This window comes from Spea bombifrons, chromosome 9, assembly GCF_027358695.1.
Source record: "Spea bombifrons isolate aSpeBom1 chromosome 9, aSpeBom1.2.pri, whole genome shotgun sequence".
Classification (NCBI taxonomy): Eukaryota; Metazoa; Chordata; class Amphibia; order Anura; family Pelobatidae; genus Spea; species Spea bombifrons.
The window spans coordinates 17306704-17330301 of record NC_071095.1 but is presented as its reverse complement, the minus strand read 5'-3'; the positions used below and the strand labels follow the sequence as shown (position 1 = coordinate 17330301).

Below are 23598 nucleotides of genomic sequence, written 5' to 3'. Positions count from 1 at the left end.
GATGCTCTAGATACATTTACGGCGGCATTCTACGATCGTATGCCTTTACAAGTGGACAGCCGGCTTCAAACTCTGATTTGGTGGCAAAGTGACCAGTTTGACCATTTGATACCGGGCCCTTGCCAGTTACTGTCCCTGCAGCACCATGATAACTTGAGTGGGAAGAAACTGGAGATGGACGTGGGAGATCACAGCGTGGTCCGAATCCAAGCCCCGCTCCATGTTGACGTCTGACATTGTTCTGCTACTTTGTATGTGAATTAACAGGGAACCCGCTTGGCGCCGGTAAACATGCACAGTCAGCGTGTAAGAAAAAGCCTTGGTAATAAAATGTAAAGCACTGTTTATTGCTGGCCTTCCGTTCATCGATGCTGGAAATGACATATTAGTCCACGATCCGGCGGCTGCTGATCCCCACGATGTGTTCTGCAGACAGGAGCTCGCAGAAGCCCGGCGCGGCCGCTCTATCGGACCAGCTTACGCTGCGAGGGAAATAGGGACAATATTCCAATGGCACCAGTGGTGTGACTGTGAGCACGGGACGAGAGCCGACGCCGTGCGGGCCCCCGTACCTTAAGGGAAGATGGGTCACCACGAGGGCCAGGAACAGAGCAGGAAACTCCTGAATGCGACGTATGCAGAAACCACAGAACATTGATCCACATTTCGTGACTAAACACCAGAGGCAGGGATGTAAGGGGTTGGTAAGGCCGACTGACAGGATGGTCTGTTGTTCCTCTGCGGTCCTGCAGTGTCCAGTGTGAGTCCTCACAGAGACCAAGAGGGTGTAGGCACTCGAGTAAAAATTTAAAAGGGCCCACCTAGCGCAGGCATCAAGTTGTGTGTACAGATCCCACACGATGCAGGACATCTGTACAAGCCAGCAGACATTGGCCTGTGTCCTGACCCAGGATCATTTGGCAGCAGGAGACCCGGCCTCCGTATTGACATGGCGTTGATGAAATCGCTTGCCGGCGTCCTCTGCGGTAGGTTGAGGCTATTGTAGAGTTAAGATGGAGGATGAGGCGGGCTCTGCATCCAGCTCCAACCCCACCTGCTCTTTATCCACCCATAGTTCTTACTGTGGATTTTGGGTCACAGTCACTCTCCAGGCCTCCAATTCACTCCAGTGATGGTGGGACTAGGACGCCAGGAGTATCATGAGCAGGAGACACACGGCCACCGTGAGGTGTAAATGTTCCCGTCGAGGGCTCGTCCCGCTGATGCTCTTCTCTAGTTTGGGAATCTCCGGATTAAAGTTATCTGGAAAGCAGGAGAGAGCGGGGTTAGTCACGGGGCCCCCCTTTCTTTAACCAGTGTGCTATCCCTTCCTTATGCTGCTGAGTGAAGTCTCGGCCTTACTGGGCCCTGTGTCTTACCATGGCAGCCTAATACCAGGCCACGAGCCGTGCCTCTGGCCACCGCCTGCGGGCACCCAAATGTGAAGTTTTGTTGTGACTGCGCAGCCCGTGTTATCTGTTCCGAATTAACGTTTATAACATTGTGCAAATAGTGCAAGCGGTGTTGTCACCATTAACGTCCCATCACAGCCAGTCGCACCCCCCCAGCACAACTCTTGCGGCAGGGGCCACGGGCTGCGGCAGGGGTCACGGCAGGTCGCAGTAACCCTCAGACTTGTTTAAAGGTGACGGTTGGGTTTATCTCAGGTGACGAGCGCCATAATGGGCACTGAAGGGGCACAAAATCCATATCCCCTTATTATACATATAATAATATAAGCATTTGGCCTCTACAATCAACGTAAATTTCCTGGCTTGTCAGACCGCTTTGCCGGACAGTGTTTGATTTGCCGAGAGGCCCGCGATGTCACCCAATGACAGCAGGTATTCCCTGAGCTCTGTTCCAGTGAAAATAAAGTAAAGCGTAAGAGGTAAAGAAGTAGAAAAGTCATCTAAAAGGTTGTGTAAACGTGTTGTAAAAAATACGGTATTTGTATGACTATCCCGTGTTCACAGGTTGGTACTGAATATTTCCTATCATGCACCTGGCAGCTCAATTTGCATGGTTTTCGCCATTCTACTGACAATTGCTAATTGGGCCTCACACTGGAGCCGTCCTGATGCGGTTTACTGCAATACCCGACGAACCCTGTAGGGGGAGGCAGAGCTCCAAGGACTGAGCAGCCCGAAGCCGCCGCTACTCACCCAGATCCTCGATCTTTACTTCTGGTCCTATCGTAAACTGCGGCAGCGTGGGCGAGTGCTTCTCCCCGGAACGGGCCGCTGCAACAACAAGAGAAAGGGACATTCAGTTTCAGGGATCCTCCGAGCAGGCGCTGGCTCGTGGCTGTGGTACTTACTGGTGGCGCAGCACACAAACACCTTCATCTTCAGACAGGACCGTCGGTGGTTGTGAGTTGGCGTGGCTGAAACAACAAAAGCAGGCGTGAGGAAGGCAGGCGTGATTTCGGCAACCGACTCTCGCCATCCCCCAACCCGCCAACTGTGTCACTGCCGCACTTACAGATGTAGTAATATTCGTGGCCAGCATGGAACTCGTACCCCAGGGAAAAGGCGCTGTATCGCTGGAACTTCTCGGAGAACTTGATGGGGTTGTGTGGCGCGTGGGGCCGGTTGCACTCCCAGCGTTTGAAGCCCTGGCTGATGTTGCAGGTGCGGTAGCCCTCGTAGCTCACCATGTACAGGATGTACTGCTCCATCTTATGCTCCGCCAGGCTCTGGTTATAGTGCGGACAGTAAATATCCAGGTAATCGTTCACGTTCACCTGCACCGTGTAACCGTCCCGGCGCAAACTGAAACACAACCACAACAAGTCAGTGACCCAGCATGGCAGTTCATTCACTGGCCAGCACCATATGCCCCAGACAGGGCATCACAACCAAGCGCCCCCCCCACTGGGCAGACTCCAGTCACATGACCGACAACATACATCGCATGCAGTTCTGCACAAAGGACGGGTTGACAGGAGGTGTGTGCAGGACACGTGGCTCTCGCCCAGGACCCCGGCGGGGCACTACAAGGACAGATGGTCAGAGGTCAAAAGCTGACAAAGCAGCCGTAGCCTGCGAGAGCAACATGCCCCGGCCATCTGCAACCTAGTGCAAGGCGTGCAATCCTGGGGCAGTGAGCCGGGACGCGGTCAACGAGGGGAACAGCGATGCACCCAGCGCTACTGGAAGCTGCAGCTCGTGGCCACGCATCTTGGAGCCGCTCAAGCCCTGGGATCAGCAAGCTGGACGGTACCCCTGTCCGCCGATCCCCCACTTTGGAAGACGCTGCACATGCTGATGCACAGGCCTGCTGCCTATGGCCTGGCACCGAGCCGGCATCTTCGGATTCTGTCCCACCCATATTAAAACACCATAGCCCCCAAAACCTGCCCCATATTAAAACCCCAGAGGATCCCCTCAGCAACTAACACCTCATTATACAGAGAACAGAAGGCCCGCGTGCCGCCTGACGGAGGCAAGTATCACAATGACGACAGTAATAAAGACAACAGACACGGCGCATAGAGCGAGCCTGGAGATGACAGATCTGGGACAGAGAGGATGTACTATAATCCCTGACATGCCCTCCGAGCGAGGGGCCACGGGCCGGTAAGGAGGCCTCAGCACCAGAGATGTGGATAGGACGCCCTATGTTCACACACACAGGAGAGTTACGCGCAAGAGCCCAGAACATCGCAGGGATCCCATCAGCAATATAATTAAGCGACGTTAACGAGAGACTGAGGGGGTTTAAGCAGCAACAGTCTTGTGAGTGTCTGGCACGGTGAATGTGACAGCAACGACTAATGTGTGATTTAGGAGAAAGGCTTATTTAAACCAGGCTGACGACAGCATTCGCCCAGAAGGGGCTGCCTCGCTGGGAACAACTTTACAACGCGCGCGCTCACAAAAAGCAAGGTGGCACCCGAGCACAAGGTGCTCAGGAATGGACGACGGCCGCAGAGGCCGGTGCAGAGAAATCCATCAGGTGCACAGGGACAGCAGGACTACGTGCAGAGAGGCACCATCAGAGAGCTTCTGCCTGTCTTCCTAGAGACCAAATCCACAGAGACTGCTCTTCTGAGCCCGACAGCAGCCTCCAGCTCTCTGCATCTGAACAGACTCCTCCTGGCTGCATGCGCTTTTCAATGGGACTAATTTAAGCCGGCAGGCACACAGCTGTACACGGCAGGAAAAATGCAAGCAGTTAGGAACGAGGCAGGGGAAAAGCGCATTGACAGAACAGGGGCAGCGGAGGAGAGAGGGTGGAGAGGGGACACATGCCAAGCTAAAGGGGGGCTCGACAAAGTGAAGAGATGTTTCATGCATTGGATGCACAGTTCAAGCACCAGGCATATATAGAACACGGCCAGCGGGGGCCCACACTGACATCTCTCCACTCGGCACAGTCCTGCAAACGGGCCGGGCGGAGAGATAGGAGAGCCAAGAATACAACGGAAGGTGCCCTCCACATCACGCGACTCCTGGTTACTGCCATCTCCGCCTGGGCACAGGAGGGTGTCTCACGTCAACTCTGGTTTGATGACATGGGAGTCTTAGATCCCAAGCAAACGTTCCCAAAAAGAAGAGGTTGCTGGGGCCCGTCATCGTGCTAATCTGCACCCATAATGCCATCTTCTGAGGGGATTCCACTGCAGCCACTAATACGAGCCGTACGCTCCTCCCGCTGCATGTCCCAGACGCTCTGCACATTAATAATTAAGAGTTTATTAGACGGACGGCAGCCGTGAGTCTGAGTGACGAGCTGAGGGAAACATCAGCTCTAATGGTCCCATCACAGATGACTCCTAAAGCCCCAAAGCGAGACACAGCGACGGCTTAGTAACTAAGAAGACAGGCTTCAGGGGTCTGCGGTCATAAGATGGTCGGCACAATGAGACATGGCGGCCATAGAAACAGGTTACGTTGTATCCACCATAAGATAATTTCCACCCCGTCAGGAACCTGCAGCTTCTCATTCCCATTATCATCTCGCTATCATATACCGGTCCGTGACAACCCTGCTACTGGCAGCCCCGACTCCAAAACCCATCAGGTTATACATTATTTGACTTGAACTGAATGGTCTCATCTGGGTCAGAGCAGACGGGTCTTGCCCAGGTCGGTGCTGCATTTGGAAATTCATTGGCGAGTGAATGAACGGTGTTGCTCCAATTCATCGTGACTCTATGGAACGGGACGCTCACGGTATAACTGTGCGCTCCTGCGCAGGGGCAACTCCTTCATTCACACAAGCTGTTGTCCGACTTCCAGCAACCATGAAACGGTAAACCACACAGACATCCGCTGGTGTAGAATGTCAGCTCTGCAGTCCTGATCACCGAATACCTTTATCCAAGACGTGAGAAGACGCGCCCCACGCAAGTCCAACTATCACTTTTTCCCAATAGGAGCCACCAGAAGCAGCATTAACATTTCTGTGCGTGTGCAAGCGCAGATTTATGAGCGTCTCCTCTCGCTGATCCAAAAAGGGATTTAAGACCTTCCTCCCCCTAATGCCCCGGGCTCTCTGGGTATATAAACCACCATCTCTCTTCAGAGATTGTCTGCGTCTCCTGTGATGGTATAAATTGGTCTGGAATATTTTCACTAATAAAATGATACAGATTGCCGGCTGTGCACATTTTCCATCACACGGGTGGCAGGAGGGGGGTATCTGGCAGTGTATGCAGCATATACTCTGCTAAATGCACCATGAGGAGAGTATGGTAGGCAGGAGGCACCCCAAAAGACATCTGAAATGAGTGCCAGCATGCACGCCAAACTGTCCCTTGCAGACCAGTGACTCGAAGACCCCTGAGCCACCCTTGACTGCAGTAACATGGCACCAATATAACTCATCCAGTAACAAACAATACCCATCACATACACGAGAGACCGCGTGACCCCTGGCAGAGGGCGGAATGCCCTCCAGAATCCTGCAGAAGGGTTGCCAGGCGCTTGGGGATCAGCCCGGCTATCAGCCGATGCGGCACTTTCCAGAATTAAAACGCACCCGAGTATATGGGTTTATAAGGATATTCCGATGTGTATCATCATTCATAACATGCTCATTCCAGGATTAGCCACGTCTCTTCCAGGTGCACCGACATTAAATTTATGTTTAAATAGTAATTTTAAAGAGTTGAACCCTCGTGATATTATACATAAACACATCACAGGACGGAAAGCCTCGGTCTCCGCGCCCGGCCCCAGCTGGCTCCACGTCTGTCCTCATTTCCCTACAGGGGACCATGAATACTTCTGCTCTGCTGGTGGTGACCTCGGCTCCTTCCAGACTTTCCAATCGTCTCCTGCTGGTTGCCGTCCCTCCAGGTTGCGCTAACCACTCGCTCACTAACAGCGCGTGGGTCTCATCCACGCGATTGCCGGATCCCCAGGTATTAGCCACCCACAGGTTATGTACGCCCAGTGACCCGAGGATTATCATCTGACCTCCTCTAAGCTCCTATGGCAGCCGAAAGCCAGCGGTGTCCAGACTGGCCTCTATCTGCATTTCTCCACCTGCTTGTGCTGCTGCAGGCCGTCGGTGAGAAGGCCTCACTTTCCATCTGTCTCGTTTCCTTCGTTTCACCCGAGTTTCCAGGAGACACAAGGGCTGAGCCTTCTGCTCGAGTCTATTGCAATCGCAGCGTTCGGTTTATAACATCTGCCGCCAAGTACTCGGACCGCAGAGACTCACGAAGACATCGAATATTACGCAGATAGACCTATGCTCCCTACACTCGGGAAACGGAGCACAGTGACCGAGCGCACAAGTCACGCCACATATACACGAGCTCTTAAGGGCACCGGTACATTTATACCGTAGTGGGAAAAAACACCATTACCAGCAGAAAATAAACACCCGTGGGTCCCGCCATTCCAGTCAATTCGGGTCACCGCTTTCAGAATGATCTTTGCTGCCTCTTTCAGTTCGGAGGCTCCCTCGGCTCCCAGCAGCGCCTCCTATTGTAGTGGTCCGTAAGGACTTGGTCCGGGAAATGCCCATTGGACTCGGCAAATTCAAAGCTCTTCTGTCTGACCTCACAAGATGAGACATCCAACTCACACAGCAACGGCAACGAGTGCATCACGTCCTACGATAAACATGCGCGTGACAGGGAACTAAAGCCGAGATTGTGTCTGGCTTTAGGAATGGAGATGGAGACAAAGGCTCGTTATTTTAAAGGTTGATCCGAGGACCCGGAGAAGCGGCAAAAGGGACTTCCAAAGGATTTCGTCTTCCAAATTAACGGCGACCAGCGGAATTACTCACAGCCTTGTTGGGCATGGAGGCTGCGCAGAGGGGCTAATTATTAATGATTAATTAGACCGTAGCCGTGAAAGCGTCTGATGCTTCCAGCACCCAGATCAGGAGAGGCCAATTCCGCGTTTTCGCTCACAAATGCCCAGAGGGACGTCACGCGCTGCTTACTGTCCAAGTAAACCATCGCACCGGTATTCCGCTGGGTCATTATGGGGGAGTTTCCCAGTTCGAACCGCAAAGCATCTGAGCAGAAAACACTCTTTGTTCTTCACAGAAGCCCCATTTCTTGCCTAAATGGACAACATTTACACCTCTCATCACACAAGATCCCAGGGGCATCGTGGCCATCTTGTTGGGGGCCCACCTATGGATCAACCTGTTTAGTAATCTGCTCCTGGGGGGGGTTTGAGCTGCCGGCAGACAGATACAGTCTACTTCCGTAGGCATTTTCCATGCGCAGAGAGGTTTTTTCCAGCACCTTTTTTTCTGGAGGGGCCCTGTATAATGCATCTGTATTATATCTGTTTCCTCCGCCATGTGATATAGTGCCCCATCCCACGCAGGGCGCTCACCCGATTGACTTGTTTCCGTGAGTGGCGTTTAGTGGAGAATTAAGTGGCACTAAGTCTCCTGGTTTTCCACATACTAATGAGGCTCTCGGAGTAAAGAGCAGATAGAAAGAGGATTTTGCGCCCTGTTAAAATTAAATCCCTGTTTATTTTCTTAACACCGTAAAGGGCAGCCTTCCGGGAGCGCCATTGCTGATTAAGAGCTTCAATCCCCTCATATCCACTCAACAGACAATCCCCGGCCTCCTAATCTGAGCGAGACGGAAGCGTCGGCTTCTGATCATCGCTGCAGCCTGTGACCCTGCGGTCCTGCTCGATTAATTATTAACTTGTCTTTCAATCCAGCTCACGCAGGCTCCACGCTCCAGAATTAAAAGCAAGCTCAATGTTTTGCTAAATAAATAAGTGTATGTTTCACGGAGATACATCCTTAAACGTGTCTCGGGGATGAGAGCTGGTCTTTCGGGAGCCGGAGCGGGCAGGACTCCAGAACGCGAGGAGCTCTCGTATCATTACAGGGCTGTAAGACGATCGCACACAGGGTGCGCGCTCTTCTGCTGGATAATTACCACAACTCCCCAAACAGGGACCAGCCCTGTCTGCCCCGGAATCGCGCTCGATAAAACACTGTAAACAACTCAATGGTGTAACACAACGCTGCCGTCTAGCCCTGACAACGAGTGCGTAAAGCTGAGCTGTCCCGGAGAGAAGGAGCCTGGGGCCACAGAACTCCACGGCCGCAGAGCATTTCACCAAGGGATGAGCCCACCTGTGCTACAAAGACCACCAAAGACAGTTCATCATTCGGCAGGAGCAGGCCCGCACGGAGACGCCAGGATGATCCTACTATTCTGAAGCGGCCGGCCGGGGCTTATTCACTGAAATTCAGGCCGACAAAATCTGCATTTCCCAGCGGCCCATGGCTGGCTCCTTATAGAACTTTCTTATGGTGGAAAGTGATGAGGAGGAAGGCAGCACAGCGCAAGCACACACAGAAATCTATCTACGCCAAGGGCAGGATGGGCATCGCCACCCGTACAGGAATAGAGCTGCCATCTCTACAAACAGGGCACACAGTGAGCCAGGAAAAGTCTCCTAACAACCCGACACCGGAAAATGGCTGCAAAACGCTGGGAGCCGTGGACAGAAGACTGAACGGGACAAACTATCTGCGGTTAGGGGGAAAATAAATAGGAGATTAGGGCAGAAGGGCAACAAGACGGAACCAAGGACCAGAGAGAACCAAAGGTTACAAAAATAGAAGCCCAAACATTCAGCAGGTGCCACGTTTTTCCAAATGGGTGACCAAAATACGACCGCAAAATCAGATGTGCCCATCCCAGCTTTACGCCCGACATCTGCCGGGCAGGGGAATGGGGAGAGGGGCAGGGGAATGGGGAGAGGGGCAGGGGAATGGGGAGAGGGGCAGGGGAACGGGGAGAGGGGCAGTGAAGGGCAGCACACACTCCTTAGGCTTGGCTCAGCGTCTGTAGTCCCCGTGCTTATCACAAAGTCTGTCTCGTGACGCAGCGATCGCTCCAGGACGCCCGGCCAGCTTGTTATGCTGTGTTTCTGTCAGGACCCATCTCCCACAGGGTGCCTCTCGTGGCCAGTCAGCGTATGGGCTTTGGCGGATGGACAGTCCTGAAGCCGGGTGTTTATCAGACGCATGAGTCTGTAGCGTTGGATCCGAGCTGAGAATTTGTTCTTAGATTTGGCCTCGTTTTATATCATGGCTGCTGCCCAGCAGATTGGGAGTGAGCTCAGACACAACGTGTCCCTTTTGTGTATTGTCATGGATACGTTGATGTGCCCCCGGAGGACACAATCACCCCCTTGGGGTACCAGGTACTCGGGAGTTTCAGCCAGACTCTGGACACTTTCTAGCACTGTTTGCAGTTGCCCGTCCGGCTGTGAGGTTCGGAGGCTGCGGTTCAGCCTTTCCGGTACGAGAGTCCCAGATCTGGGTGATTCCGGTGGGACTTACATCTCTGTGCAGAGACCGGATGACCCGCGGCGCAATTCTTCAAACACGAAACACAGGTGTGTGAAGTGTTTGGTCATCTACATTCAGGTGTGTGAAGTGTTTTGGTCATCTACATACATCTACAACCACGCTGCCTGGACCAGAACCAGGCACACGGGCAGAACCTCCAAGAGAAGGAAGAGGTGCAATAAGAGCTTCTCTTATAGCGCAAACCCAACTTATGACTACTCCAATTGGGGGAGATTGTGTGCCCGGAGGCCCCGTCCTTTAGCAGAAGTTAAAAAAGAGTCGGCAGAGGAGGTAGGGAGATAGAGAGCGTTTGGGTGCTTTCACATTTTGGGGTGCCATATACTCTAGGTAGATCTCTGCGTTACATCTTAGTCACCAGGCAAGGCAGCTCCGTCAGAGAGAACCCGACAGGCGATTCCATCGCTGCCTCGTAGCTATCTCTCAAGCCACCCATTGTAACATCCCCAGCGGGAATCAGGGGCACGTGTGGCTGACCCAGCGGGTTCATTTGCACCCTTGTTTAAGAGACACGGCTAGGGGTCGATTCAGGAAGATTTGCACTCAAATGTCTACCAGGAATCTCCATCAAAAAAGAACTTTACTCAGGGAAAAAGAGACCGCGAGCACAAATTATATTCAATATTCTCCCTGCCTACAAGTAACTCAGCCATATCTTAATTCCCCGATCGGTTTATGATCACAAGCTAATAATAAGAGTGACAGATGGTAGATTGCAAGCTCTTTGGGACAGCAGTGATCTGGGGGGACTGCCATAAAGTGCTGTTTAAGAGAGATGAGAGAAGGCAAACAGATAAATAGTGGCCCAGCAGTGAGAAGAGCTTCTTCCGACACCGGCTCGCCATAAATCAGCTTTATGAGGTCAGAAGCTGCCGGAGAATTGCAATTCAAAGTAATTCGGGGGATTCGGCGCAGAGTAAGGAGATTGTATTGGGAACAAATCCCTGCGGAGGAGAGACTCCTGGGGGACGCAGACTGTCAGCTCTGCCGCAGAGCAGGCCACCAAACCACTGGACAGGCCGGGCTCATCTCTGTAGGGCCGTGAATCCCGATTATTGCCGCATTGCCAGCTACAGCAGCAGCCAAAGAACGGATCTGCGGCCTGTCTGTAAAGCGGCCCCCGCCATCACATTACCCGAGAGCCATCTGCGGTCTGAGCAGGCCCTGGATTCTCAGGCGCAGTCTCTGCAGTTATCTGTGCTTTGAGCAGTTAAAATAAATCAAACATAATTCTCAAACATCAAAGGGATACAGACTGCCCACAACAGCGAAAGACAATGAATTATAAGGAGGGGGATCAGGGGGCTCTTTCTGTTAAAGGGACCCTCATAGAATCCATATAGTCCCTGAGGAATGAACACAGGAGCCAGCTGAATGCCCCTGGAAGTCACATCTGCCCACAAACCTCTCAATACAAGTCAAACCTAACAATAAAGAACCAAAGTATGCCAATACACCACTAGACTGTAAGCTCTTTGGGACAGGGTCTGCCATTATACCGCTAGACTGTAAGCTCCTTGGGACAGGCTCTGCCATTATACCGCTAGACTGTAAGCTCCTGGGACAGGGTCTGCCAATACACCACTAGACTGTAAGCTCTTTGGGACAGGGTCTGCCATTATACCGCTAGACTGTAAGCTCCTTGGGACAGGCTCTGCCATTATACCGCTAGACTGTAAGCTCTTTGGGACAGGGTCCCCCATTATACCGCTAGACTGTAAGCTCCTTGGGACAGGGTCTGCCATTATACCGCTAGACTGTAAGCTCCTTGGGACAGGGTCTGCCATTATACCGCTAGACTGTAAGCTCTTTGGGACAGGGTCTGCCATTATACCGCTAGACTGTAAGCTCCTTGGGACACGGTCTGCCAGTATACCGCTAGACTGTAAGCTCCTTGGGACAGGGTCTGCCATTATACCGCTAGACTGTAAGCTCCTTGGGACACGGTCTGCCATTATACCGCTAGACTGTAAGCTCCTTGGGACAGGGTCTCCCAGTATACCGCTAGACTGTAAGCTCCTTGGGACAGGGTCCCCCATTATACCGCTAGACTGTAAGCTCTTTGGGACAGGGTCTGCCATTACACCGCTAGACTGTAAGCTCCTTGGGACACGGTCTGCCATTATACCGCTAGACTGTAAGCTCCTTGGGACAGGGTCTCCCATTATACCGCTAGACTGTAAGCTCCTTGGGACAGGGTCTGCCATTATACCGCTAGACTGTAAGCTCTTTGGGACAGGGTCTGCCATTATACCGCTAGACTGTAAGCTCCTTGGGACAGGGTCTGCCACTATACCGCTAGACTGTAAGCTCCTTGGGACAGGGTCTGCCACTATACCGCTAGACTGTAAGCTCCTTGGGACAGGGTCTGCCATTATACCGCTAGACTGTAAGCACCTTGGGACGGGGTCTCCCATTATACCGCTAGACTGTAAGCTCCTTGGGACAGGGTCTGCCACTATACCGCTAGACTGTAAGCTCCTTGGGACAGGGTCTCCCATTATACCGCTAGACTGTAAGCTCATTGGGACAGGGTCTGCCATTATACCGCTAGACTGTAAGCTCTTTGGGACAGGGTCTGCCATTATACCGCTAGACTGTAAGCTCATTGGGACAGGGTCTGCCATTATACCGCTAGACTGTAAGCTCTTTGGGACAGGGTCTGCCATTATACCGCTAGACTGTAAGCTCTTGGGACAGGGTCTCCCGTTATACCGCTAGACTGTAAGCTCATTGGGACAGGGTCTGCCATTATACCGCTAGACTGTAAGCTCCTTGGGACAGGGTCTACCATTATACCGCTAGACTGTAAGCTCCTTGGGACAGGGTCTGCCATTATACCGCTAGACTGTAAGCACTTTGGGACAGGGTCTGCCATTATACCGCTAGACTGTAAGCTCCTTGGGACAGGGTCTGCCATTATACCGCTAGACTGTAAGCTCCTTGGGACAGGGTCTCCCATTATACCGCTAGACTGTAAACTCCTGGGACAGGGTCTGCCATTATACCGCTAGACTGTAAGCTCCTTGGGACAGGGTCTGCCATTATACCGCTAGACTGTAAGCTCCTGGGACAGGGTCTGCCATTATACCACTAGACTGTAAGCTCCTTGGGACAGGCTCTGCCATTATACCTGTCTGGAAACAGTTATAATGGGCCAGTTGTCGTGGGAAGCCGGATAAATAATGTGTTTACCGAGCTCCAGCAGCCCCGTGTTCCTGTAATTTAGCGCTGCACTCGGAGTAATTTATCTCGGTGGCCGGGAATGGGGCCGAGTGTGCAGGAAAAATCCCACCGTTACGACCCTTGGACAAGGCTTGGTAGCGGCAGACAGACAGCAGGAAAGGACATGTGGATAACAGACACGGAACACCTTGGGTATTTGGGGGCTCACATGTGCTGTGAATAGTAAGGAGGGGTACACTGTCAGCCACAAAGCTCCGACCATGGATCAAGACCCCCCCGGAGTGACAGCGTGGCCACAGGATTTATATGGCCTGACGGAGACTATGAGCTCCATCTGCCTCCCCCACCCACATTTATTTAGTAAAGTAATAACTGTGAATCTATGTAAACCAGGGACTAGGACACAGGAAAAACACGCGTGTGCGCCTTTGAGAGCCATCCGTGTCCATCAGGCCAGCCCCCCCCCCTTTCAGCTGTCATAAAAGTTTAAAGCAACAGGGCTTGGTCGCTCCGTTTGAAGCACTCAGCTCCTAAATTAGAAACAAGCTCTCCCCGCATCGCACAAAGCCGCGCAGGATCCGTATTTACTGCATGGTCGCACATCTCTCCTCGGGAGCGGGCGGGAGGACGTGGAGCTCCAAACTCTCCAGCGAAACCAGCACCAAGCATCAGCAGCCTTCATCCAAAGGGTTAATGTGGAGTAAGGATCCGACTCTGCATGTCTCCGGCCCCCACATCAACCATTATTAACATTAAGTATGGAGCCGATGCTGGAGAGGCGCTGGCCCTCAGACATACCCCTGGGGAGAGGGCACGCGCAAGGAAACCACCGGAAAGCCTCCATCTGCCTTGCAACGCTTTATTTTATCAGAAACCCACCCGATCCACCCAAAAAGTGGGCAGCCCAACAATTTTCCGCATTTCTATATCTAGGGGTCCCTCACAGCAGGGACTGGTCTGAATGAAGGGCACATCCGTCAGTCACAAACAGCTCCTCTGGCGCATGCAATGGGCAGCATGTGTCTGCACACCAAGGACACTTCAGAAATCATAGCCATAACCCCTCAGGTGCCAGGGCCGGGCCGGCCATCATACCCCACAATGGAGCAGGATATCCTGGGGCATCAAATGACGGCTTATGGGGCATCAAATGACGGCTTATGGGGCATTTCTAAGCATTCCTCAGCCGTGTAGACATCACACAGGAGACGCATCTTCTGCATGACTGGCTTTGTAGGACAGACTCTGCCATGTAACACCTTCCATGCGCTGTCACAACAGCCCTTCGGTAACCGCCTACCGCACGGGAGGGCAAACAACACGCTTACGGATCCCCAATTACATGCTATGGCGCTCGGGCACGGGTGATCCGACACCCTATCCCTGAGAATAGAACGACCCCGGGGCTGCCGTATAAAGCGCGGACCCCAGGAGCATTTCGTGGGCGAGCAGACTGTCCGACGAGCCATGGCCGGGTACCCAATGATTTGAGTTGGTTTTCCTGGGATTAAGAAAGTTGTTGCGCTCGCAGTATTGACAGATCCCGGACCGTTCTAATCTTTTTAAAAGCCCAACCGCAGGGGACCCGCTAACAAGATCAATAGAGTTCTAAATTGGGTTTTAATTAAACAATCAATCCACGTCCACTTACTCAATTAGTGGCCCTGTTAATACGGTCACTAGATACACTCAGTCGGTGCTAGCGGAAGGGGGCATTTGGCTAGTTACCCCCAAAGCTAAACACACATTAAACGCGACCTGCAACCTGTTTTATTAATAAGTGAATATAATGTTTGGGGGTTTGCCAGTGGATCCCCGTAAAATGGATGATTACTGTGGAGTAACCCAGGGATCACCCCAATGGTCCTGGACACGACTGGCGCTGCCAGCAACCGGGGCTTTGCAGGTGTCTACCGAATAACGGTTAATTCCGTTTAACCCTAAAGTGTCAGACGTACGAGACACACTCGGGCAAAGAAAAGAAGAAAGACACCAGTGGCCGCCTTCCAAGCCGCATGGAGACGAGGAAGCAACAATCGCCCTTTGTAATAGTCTGTGAATGGCCTCTTAGAGCCCGCTGGGGCCGACACACCTGGCAAAGCGTTTACGTGTAATTAACTGGTGAGGAGTTGATGTATAGATTAAACCGGCTCACACAAAACACAATTTGAGAGCTTGCTGAAATGAGAAACACGCCCCGGCGGCCATGAATGTCACCCCAAGGACAGGCGGCGATCGTCAGGCTCATTATACCCAACGACGACGGATGCCTCAGGTCACTCGCGGGAGAAACGAGTGTCTAGAGCACAACACGATGGGAACATTTAAAATATATACAGCTTATATACCCCTTTCAGCACCACGGGCCCCAGAATCCACTCCGGTCAAAGGCAACCTGCATGAAACCCCCACACACGTGTAATCCGGGTGACCCCGTGTGGCCGGGGGCCTCAGGGATGATGTTTAAAGCCCTTGACATTCTGCACCAAACTATTTCAGACCCTGAGGACTCTACCAGAGGGCCCCACAGATCACAGTACGGAGACACACGCGGCTCTGAACGGACAGATCTGTGAGAAGCTCATGGGTACAAGACGCACAGCACCAAGAGAGGGGGTATAGCAAGCACATATACAAAAGGGTATGAGAACCGGGACAGAGGGGCAAAATATATTTGGCCGTGAGAGCAGAGACAAAGGAAGCAAAATCGCAAAGCAAGTTACACCTGACAGCTCCAAAACAAATCCAGGGATACAGGAGATGCTCCCAGGAGCCACCTGGGAACAAGCAGGAGACACTGTTAGCTAGTGGCCCCTGTGCTGCCCCACCAGGAAACGAGAAAATCTCAATACCCGGGTAACGGCCAGGCCCGGGATGCCCCCGGCTCTGGGTAACATAGTGCGGGCCATTACACACCCCAAACCACAGGCAGGAACACCAACGATACTGAGGTTCCTTACAGGGAGATCAATGTGAACGGCCCACAGAACCCAAGAACAGAGGACACAGAGGACGCGTGTCCATGTCCATACACAGAAGATAAGTCAACGAGAAACACTGATAAAGAAATCAAGGGTGCGCTGATCTAGAACACGGTAAGCTGGTTAACGAGATTGTAGCGCGCAGTACATGTGGCGATCCATTTAGGACACAAGCGAAGACTTTCCTGGCGGAGTCCCGGTGAGAACCCCTTTCTTGGTTGCACCATGACGGGCAGTGAGAATCACTCTGCTGAAAACCCATCTCTTCCACGCAGCGTCTCATCCAACCTCCCCCAACGCCAAAGCACACGGATCAATTTATCAATCAGAGAAGTGCTGAAAGGTCCGGTAGCAGGAATAATTACTCAGCACCGGCTCGGAGCAGCGGCATGCACTGGGAATTCGCCAGGAGCTCATTCACATTCAGGGGGGAATCCGTGGCCCTCCTCTCACAGCCCGTCACACAGACCCAACACCGCATCCACAGAGGGCCACATATTGGGAGCCACGCATGCTGTGCCCAGGGACAAACGCAAAGTCTTACGGGCTCGGTTCCTAAACGGGTCAATGGCAGATCCTGCCCATTCTACAGACACATTAGGACCAATATGCCACGCGCCTGATCTCTGCGGTGCCAACAAGAAAGGAAGCGCTCCACACCCTGACAGGCAGCTGGAAGCCTTGGCCTATTCCTACCCGACCACAGATTAAAGAAGGGTACTTGGTGCTTTTCTAGATGGGCGAATCGCTCAATAGACACAAAGCCCTACGCAGGGAATCCATCGCCTTTTGATACAGAGATGTTTTGAATTCCGGGGTCTCTCGCAGTGAATGGCCTAATCTGAAGGGCCCCTTTCACCGCGCTTCTTGATGTGCAGCCATTTAAAGAGGCGGATAATAAAAAGCCATCTTCCCTTTAAGCTGTTAGGAAGGCCCTGAATGCAGCCCATGACAGACGCATTCACCCACTGACTGATCGCTCCGGGAGAAGAGCTCGGCTCCACGGCCCCTTTCATGCCTCAAACCACCCTCTCCAGTATCTCACGGGATTTTCACGGATTAATGGCCCCCATGTTTGAGGATCAAATAACAGACCTTGCACCCTCTCAATTTTCCCTCTGTAGCAACACTGACCCCACCGAGCACATCTCGGGGGGCTTCTCGACGCGCAGGAGGTTTCACCAAAACCAATAACGTTTGCTTCATGAATGTGGTGGGCTTCGCAGGACACGCAAACGGAAGCTTCAGCACTTCTATAAAAACCCACCGCAGGTCATGTCGTTATATTAACGTGAAGGCAGCCATCTTTTTTGTTTAGCATTTTAAAGCAGGACATATTCTGCACCCCACAGCCTTATAACCACAGTGCATATACCTTCAGGTAACGATGGCCTTTCTCTATCCCCAGAGTGGGCGCACCGATTTAACGTGGGTGACAAACCAGCGAAAGGGTTAATGGTTCACTTGGTACCCAGGAACCGGCTGACAGGTCCAGCCGACCATTAACATCTCACCAGACTCTCCTTCTCAATGGGGTTTGTATTCATAAGACGCGGCCGGCGGCTCCCACCGCGTTCTGCCGAGTCCGGCTTAAGGTCTATCCCTTCCAGTTTGTTTAACTGGGCAGCGTTTAAGAGTAAGCCCCCCACCCACAATCACGCCGGAGCCCATGGAAATGAGCTCATTGAGAGGCAATATCCTGTGCTAATGCACCCCATGCTGAGTCCTTTTCTCAAGCCCTACTTTACGTGGACACTGAATACGGTTCCCACCCTTTGGCCGCCTTGGGACAGCGGGAATCCGCGTGTGAACGTGCAAGGAGAGGCTGCATGCATGCAGAAAACCCGTAACAGCGAGAAATCTCCACTCCATGCAACGCTAACAAACGCACTGACCGCGAGTAACGCTACCGAAGGCCACGGCGCGGACCAGGAGCGCGTTCCCACGCACTCACTCAAAGCCACGCGGAACGCCCATCAGCCATCCCGACATACAGGATACCGCAAGCACATAGACGGAACGAATCTCTGCGCACCTATAGCCAATGCCCATAGGGACATCCAGCGACGGCGGGAGCCCCTAGGTACAGTAGGAAATGCCGGGAGGGTAAAGGAGGGTAATCCCCCCCCCCCGTTAGTAAATGATCCAGACGGAACCTGCAGATAGCTACGCAGGAACGTTTACCAGACCCAACTGACCACATAAGCCCTGCTGATCTGGTTGGCTGTCCATGAATGCGTGGCCCCTGACAATATTTACCACCCGTTTGTGGCCCCTTGCATTAAACCACAATACATGCTTTCTAGTTACATGACGATAGTTGAAGGAATATCCCTGGTGACTCCGGGTGGCACTTCATGTAACCGAGCGTCTTATCTCGGGCTTCACAGCCACGCAGGAAGATCACAAGCCGGGGGACGGAGGGTAACCGGGAGTCAGCTGCAAGCTCACCGGCACGCACAACCCAAACAACACCCAATGTTACCAGCTGGGGTTAATACTATGTACACAACAGAGCCCCGCGTGTGCTGGATCGGAGTACACACACACACCGTATGTACACGGCAGAGCCCCGCGTGTGCTGGATCGGAGTACACACACACTGTATGTACATGGCAGAGCCCCGCGTGTGCTGGATCGGAGTACACACACACTGTATGTACACGGCAGAGCCCCGCGTGTGCTGGATCGGAGTACACACACACACACACACACACACACACACACACTGTATGTACATGGCAGAGCCCCGCGTGTGCTGGATCGGAGTACACACACACTGTATGTACACGGCAGAGCCCCGCGTGTGCTGGATCGGAGTACACACACACTGTATGTACACGGCAGAGCCCTGCGTGTGCTGGATCGGGGTACACACACACTGTATGTACACGGCAGAGCCCCGCGTGTGCTGGATCGGGGTACACACACACTGTATGTACACGGCAGAGCCCTGCGTGTGCTGGATCGGAGTACACACACACTGTATGTACACGGCAGAGCCCTGCGTGTGCTGGATCGGGGTACACACACACTGTATGTACACGACAGAGCCCTGCGTGTGCTGGATCGGGGTACACACACACTGTATGTACACGGCAGAGCCCTGCGTGTGCTGGATCGGGGTACACACTGCACCCAGCTGTGCTTTAATGAGAAGTATACGGGTTTCTTGTTTCTCGCTCACGGCGCCTGCAGTCAGAGAGGACGATAAAGGAGCAGTCGGATGATGCAGCAGCATGGGGTGAGCACAGACACGGCAGCCATATCACATCACACGCCTCCAAACACAACCACAAAAGCATGAAACCCCCCCCACGACCAGTTACTTCCCCACTAGCCAAAGAACACACTCCATCAGTGCGACAGTCACAGGTCATAACACTGGCCAAAGTACCATAGATTTAGCTTCTGCTAAATACTGGGGAGGACTAAGCCTCAACAGGTGAAACAACCTGGTTGTGTAAGAACGGCTCCTAGACCCATTTCCTATAATGTTCTCCTGGGGAAACTGCACCAACTTCACCCGCAGCCAGGGAAAGCGATGGGCTTCCTGCGCCCAACACCCCAACCTATAGCCGAGTATAACGTCCCACGGCACGCAACTGGAGCAGTGCACACAGACAGGCATGTCGGGGGTCCCATGGGGCCGCTTGCACCCCACAGCCTTCAAATACTTTCTAAAGCACAAAGTAATTAGGCAATCTGCCTCATCAGTGCTGCACATCACCTACAGGGTCACCCGGGGGCCGACGGGCATTTGTATGCATGGAGTTTCCCGGACTGAAATGGTGCGACAGCTTCCGTAGTGACCCGTCCGCATCACACTTCCCAGTCAAGAGAAACCCACAACCTGCTCGCAGATTGGCCCCATTCAGGATACATATGCCTACAAATTCCCTTAATGGATTAGCCTCTACCACTTCTGCTGGGAGGCTGGTCCACTTATCTACCGTGCTCCCAGAAAGAAAGACTTCCTTCCATTCCATCTCAGCCTCTGACCCTCTAGGTTCTGGCCTCCTATTGTATCTTTTCCCTCCTTTGAAATAAACCTTCTGTACTCTTAACTCCCCCTGCATCTCCCTTCTCTCGCCCATTCCGGACAGTTTGAGACCGGAGGCCGTTGCGAGACGGTACGAGAGGACGGCACGCACGGCCGGGGGCGAGACGGTACGAGAGGACGGCCCGCACGGCCGGGGGCGAGACGGTACGAGAGGACGGCACGCACGGCCGGGGGAGAGACGGTACGAGAGGACAGCACGCACGGCCGGGGGCGAGACGGTACGAGAGGACGGCACGAACGGGGGAGAGACGGTACGAGAGGACGGCGCGCACGGTCGGGGGCGAGACGGTACGAGAGGTCGGCACGCACGGCCGGGGGCGAGACGGTACGAGAGGACGGCGCGCACGGGGGAGAGACGGTACGAGAGGGGGCGAGACGGTACGAGAGGACGGCACAGACAGGGGGCGAGACGGTACGAGAGGACGGCACGCACGGCCAGGGGCGAGACGGTACGAGAGGACGGCACGGACAGGGGGGCGTGTTGGTCGGGTCAGGAAGGGCTGTCGATTTGATTGGCTGGATAAAGATGCTGGCTGAGAGCGATAGGCGGAAAGGTTGTTTACGTCTTACTGAGGTGGGTTTCCAGAGAGTGTCTGAAAGTTGCGTACGAGGGAGAAAGTCTAAAGGGACGAGAAAAGCAAATCCACAGAAGGGGCGCAGCGCGGGGCAAATCCTGAGTACAGGTGTGAGAAGAGGTACGGCACGGGGCAAATACTGACTATGGGGGTTAGAAGGGGCAATGACTGTAGAAGAGAGATGAAGGTCATGAGAGGAACGGAGGGAGGTTAGGGGGTATTTGGAAAGGAGGGTAGGGATATAGGGGGTGTTCATTCTGGCAGAGCGATTGTCGCAGAGGAGCTGCAGATGAGGAGCGGTGACGGAGAAATATTAATCCAGCTGCAGTGTTGGACGGGTCGGTGGAAGACGGCAAAGAGAAGTTTAGTAGGGAGTTGCAATAATCCAGGCGGGAAATCACAAGGGAGTGGGTACTTCTTGTGTGAGGAACGAGCAGATTCGGGAGACGGAGGCAGGATTTGGTGACGGATGAAGGAGAGTGAAGCGTGACACCACGGCCAACTTGGTCTGTCCGTCGGATGGTGGAGCTGTCGGCAGTGAGTTGTGGACGGAGGGGATGGCAGGGTCACCATAAACTCCGTCTTGGAGATGTTGAGCTTCAGGTAACGGGACGCCATTCATGCAATTCCAGAAAGACAGTGGGTGAGGCGAATTAGAAGAGACGGTGAAAGGTCGGGAGAGGAGATAGAGATTATGCTCAAACCGACACTCTCCCCTCCACCAGCATGTCGCCCTCCCAGCCTTTTGGCACAGCCATCGGCACCCAGCACTTTGCTCGGTGACCATTCTCAGGTGGACATGGAGCACCCAGCCTCCTTCTCGGGCCAGCAGACCCCCCGTAACAAGTCAACACTCCCCGCACCGAATTCCCAATAGAAGCAGAATGGCCCCCCCGGCCCCATCATGTTCTGTCCCCGCATCCAAAGCACTAGGTGCCACATATCGTTCCCAAAAATGACAGTAAATGACGAGTGTGACTGAATGGATGAAGCAAGACAATCTCCATAATAGATTCCTCCCAACGCCCCCCCCTGCCCCAAGCACTGTATCTGGGATCAAGAAAAGCACAAAAAGAAATCAGCTCACATCAGGATCTATAGTAGGCTCACCAGACAGGAAGCGCGAGGAACCCCAAAACCTGCCGCCCCAACACCCAGTAGGGGTCCCAGGAGGCCATCTCCAGCGCAGCGGCAGGGAGCGCTTTTTAATTTAATTTGCAGCAATGAGAAATCCTGCTAAGTGATTCTCGCAGCTGGGAGGAGGGCTGGCGGCTCGGTCTGCCACAGTAATGACACCGGGTAGGGGTATCTGCACCCGGACAGGCATGCCGGGGATGTTAAGTTCCTGATTATTACATGCAAAGGGGCGAGTGATGGATGGCGCGTGCGCGGGGACAGATGTTTCACAAGCACCCGGCTCATGTTCTGCAGATGCCCCTACATGTAAATTCAGATACCTAATTAATAACCCCAGCGCCGCCTCTGCACCGACCCCGAGTGTGATTTATCTGCGTTAAACGCTTCATCTCAGCATCTCACGGCGAGATGGACTGCGCAGACGGGAGCATGACCCCTGCAGCCCGACAACAACCACGGCCGCCAAGAGCGTGCGCCCCACTGCCAGCAAGAGCGTGCGCCCCACCGCCGCCAGCCTGAGAAGGCTGCAGCACTACCCCGCTGAACGAAGCCATAAATACTAAAACATCTCATTAAAGAGCAGTCCCACTGTTACTCGCCGGAGCATGCGCTCTGCCACAATGTGTACCCCACTTACTGGAGTGCCCTCTTTGCACTGGCACTGTGTCCCCCACTCACTACAGCATGCACTGTGACGTGTCATCTAGTATCACACCAACTAGAGCGTACCCCTGCTGTCACAGCATACCCCACTCACTAGAGTGTGCGCTCTTACTGCAGTACAACCACCATAAGCCAGGACTGGGCAAAACATTTGCGTGGGTACAATTAACCCCTCCTGTGCCACACAAACGCAAATTAAAACGGATTAAATTATCCCATGATAAAGTGTGTGCGCCCGACAGAAGACAGCAGCTCTGCCGCTTCGTACATCCCCTCAACTAACAATGAAATCAGTCTCAGCTCTGCAGTCTCCTTCACACACAGCGCCCTGCATCAGCCAACGGAATATACAGACTGAGCTCTGCTGCCCCATATAGCCCACTGCCCCATATAGCCCGCTGCCCCATATAGCCCGCTGCCCCCCATAGCACCAGCCCACAGCCCCTCATACAGCGTGCAGCCCCCATATGGCCAAATCTCTGCCTGCTGACCCTCATACAGCCACTCAGCCTGCAGCCCCCCATGCATTCAACACTCAGCCTGCAGCCCCCCTACATCCAACACTCAGTCTGCAGCCCCCCCCTACATCCAACACTCAGTCTGCAGCCCCCCCTACATCCAACACTCAGCCTGCAGCCCCCCACACAGCCAACACTCAGCCTGCAGCCCCCCACACAGCCAACACTCAGCCTGCAGCCCCCCACACAGCCTGCAGACCCCATCATACAGCCCCGCACTTACTGGTAGTTGGAGCTGTTCCAGTGCACCGCATGTCGGTTCGCTCCGGTCCCGGGGAGCAGGGAGAGCAGAGGAAGCAGCAGAGAGATCAGAGACATCCTGCACCGAACAGCGCACTGCCAGCGACTGAACGGAGGGTGCCGACGGCCCCGCCCACATCCCACAAAGACTCCGCCCATGACCCGCCTGCACAGCCTTAATCGCCGCAATCGATAGGGCCCCAGCGAGCCACGCACCGCCTCCAGCATACCCCGCCCATGCATCTTAACCCCTTAAGGACCGGGCTCATTTTTCGTTTTCTACCCTGTGGGACCGAGGCTGTTTTGACACTTTTGTGGTGCTTGTGTTCAGGTGTAATTTTCTCCTCACCCATTTAGTGTACCCACATAAGTTATATATTGTTTTTTTCAGGACAAGATGGGCTTTCTTC

General features: G+C 53.5%; 1 protein-coding gene across 1 annotated transcript; it reads right to left on the bottom strand.

Annotated features, from left to right (window-relative positions):
* Positions 1-1128: 1128 nt before the first annotated feature.
* EFNA3 (ephrin A3) lies at positions 1129-23279 on the bottom strand. The gene is made up of 5 exons (XM_053474579.1): positions 23172-23279; positions 2485-2774; positions 2321-2386; positions 2166-2243; positions 1129-1263 (listed from the first exon to the last, which is right to left on the bottom strand). Exons 1-5 carry the CDS (start codon positions 23264-23266, stop codon positions 1142-1144), a joined length of 651 nt encoding a protein of 216 aa, XP_053330554.1. The 5' UTR covers positions 23267-23279; the 3' UTR covers positions 1129-1141.
* Between the last annotated feature and the right edge of the window lie 319 nt (positions 23280-23598).

Excerpts from the sequence above, each read along its gene's own strand:
- EFNA3 (XM_053474579.1), bottom strand. The coding sequence starts at position 23,266 with ATGTCTCTGATCTCTCTGCTGCTTCCTCTGCTCTCCCTGCTCCCCGGG. Across the intron at positions 2,775-23,171 it reads TGGAACAGCTCCAACTACCA|TTTGCGCCGGGACGGTTACA; the intron begins GTAAGTGCGGGG and ends GTTGTGTTTCAG. Across the intron at positions 2,244-2,320 it reads GTTTGTGTGCTGCGCCACCA|CGGCCCGTTCCGGGGAGAAG; the intron begins GTAAGTACCACA and ends TTGTTGTTGCAG.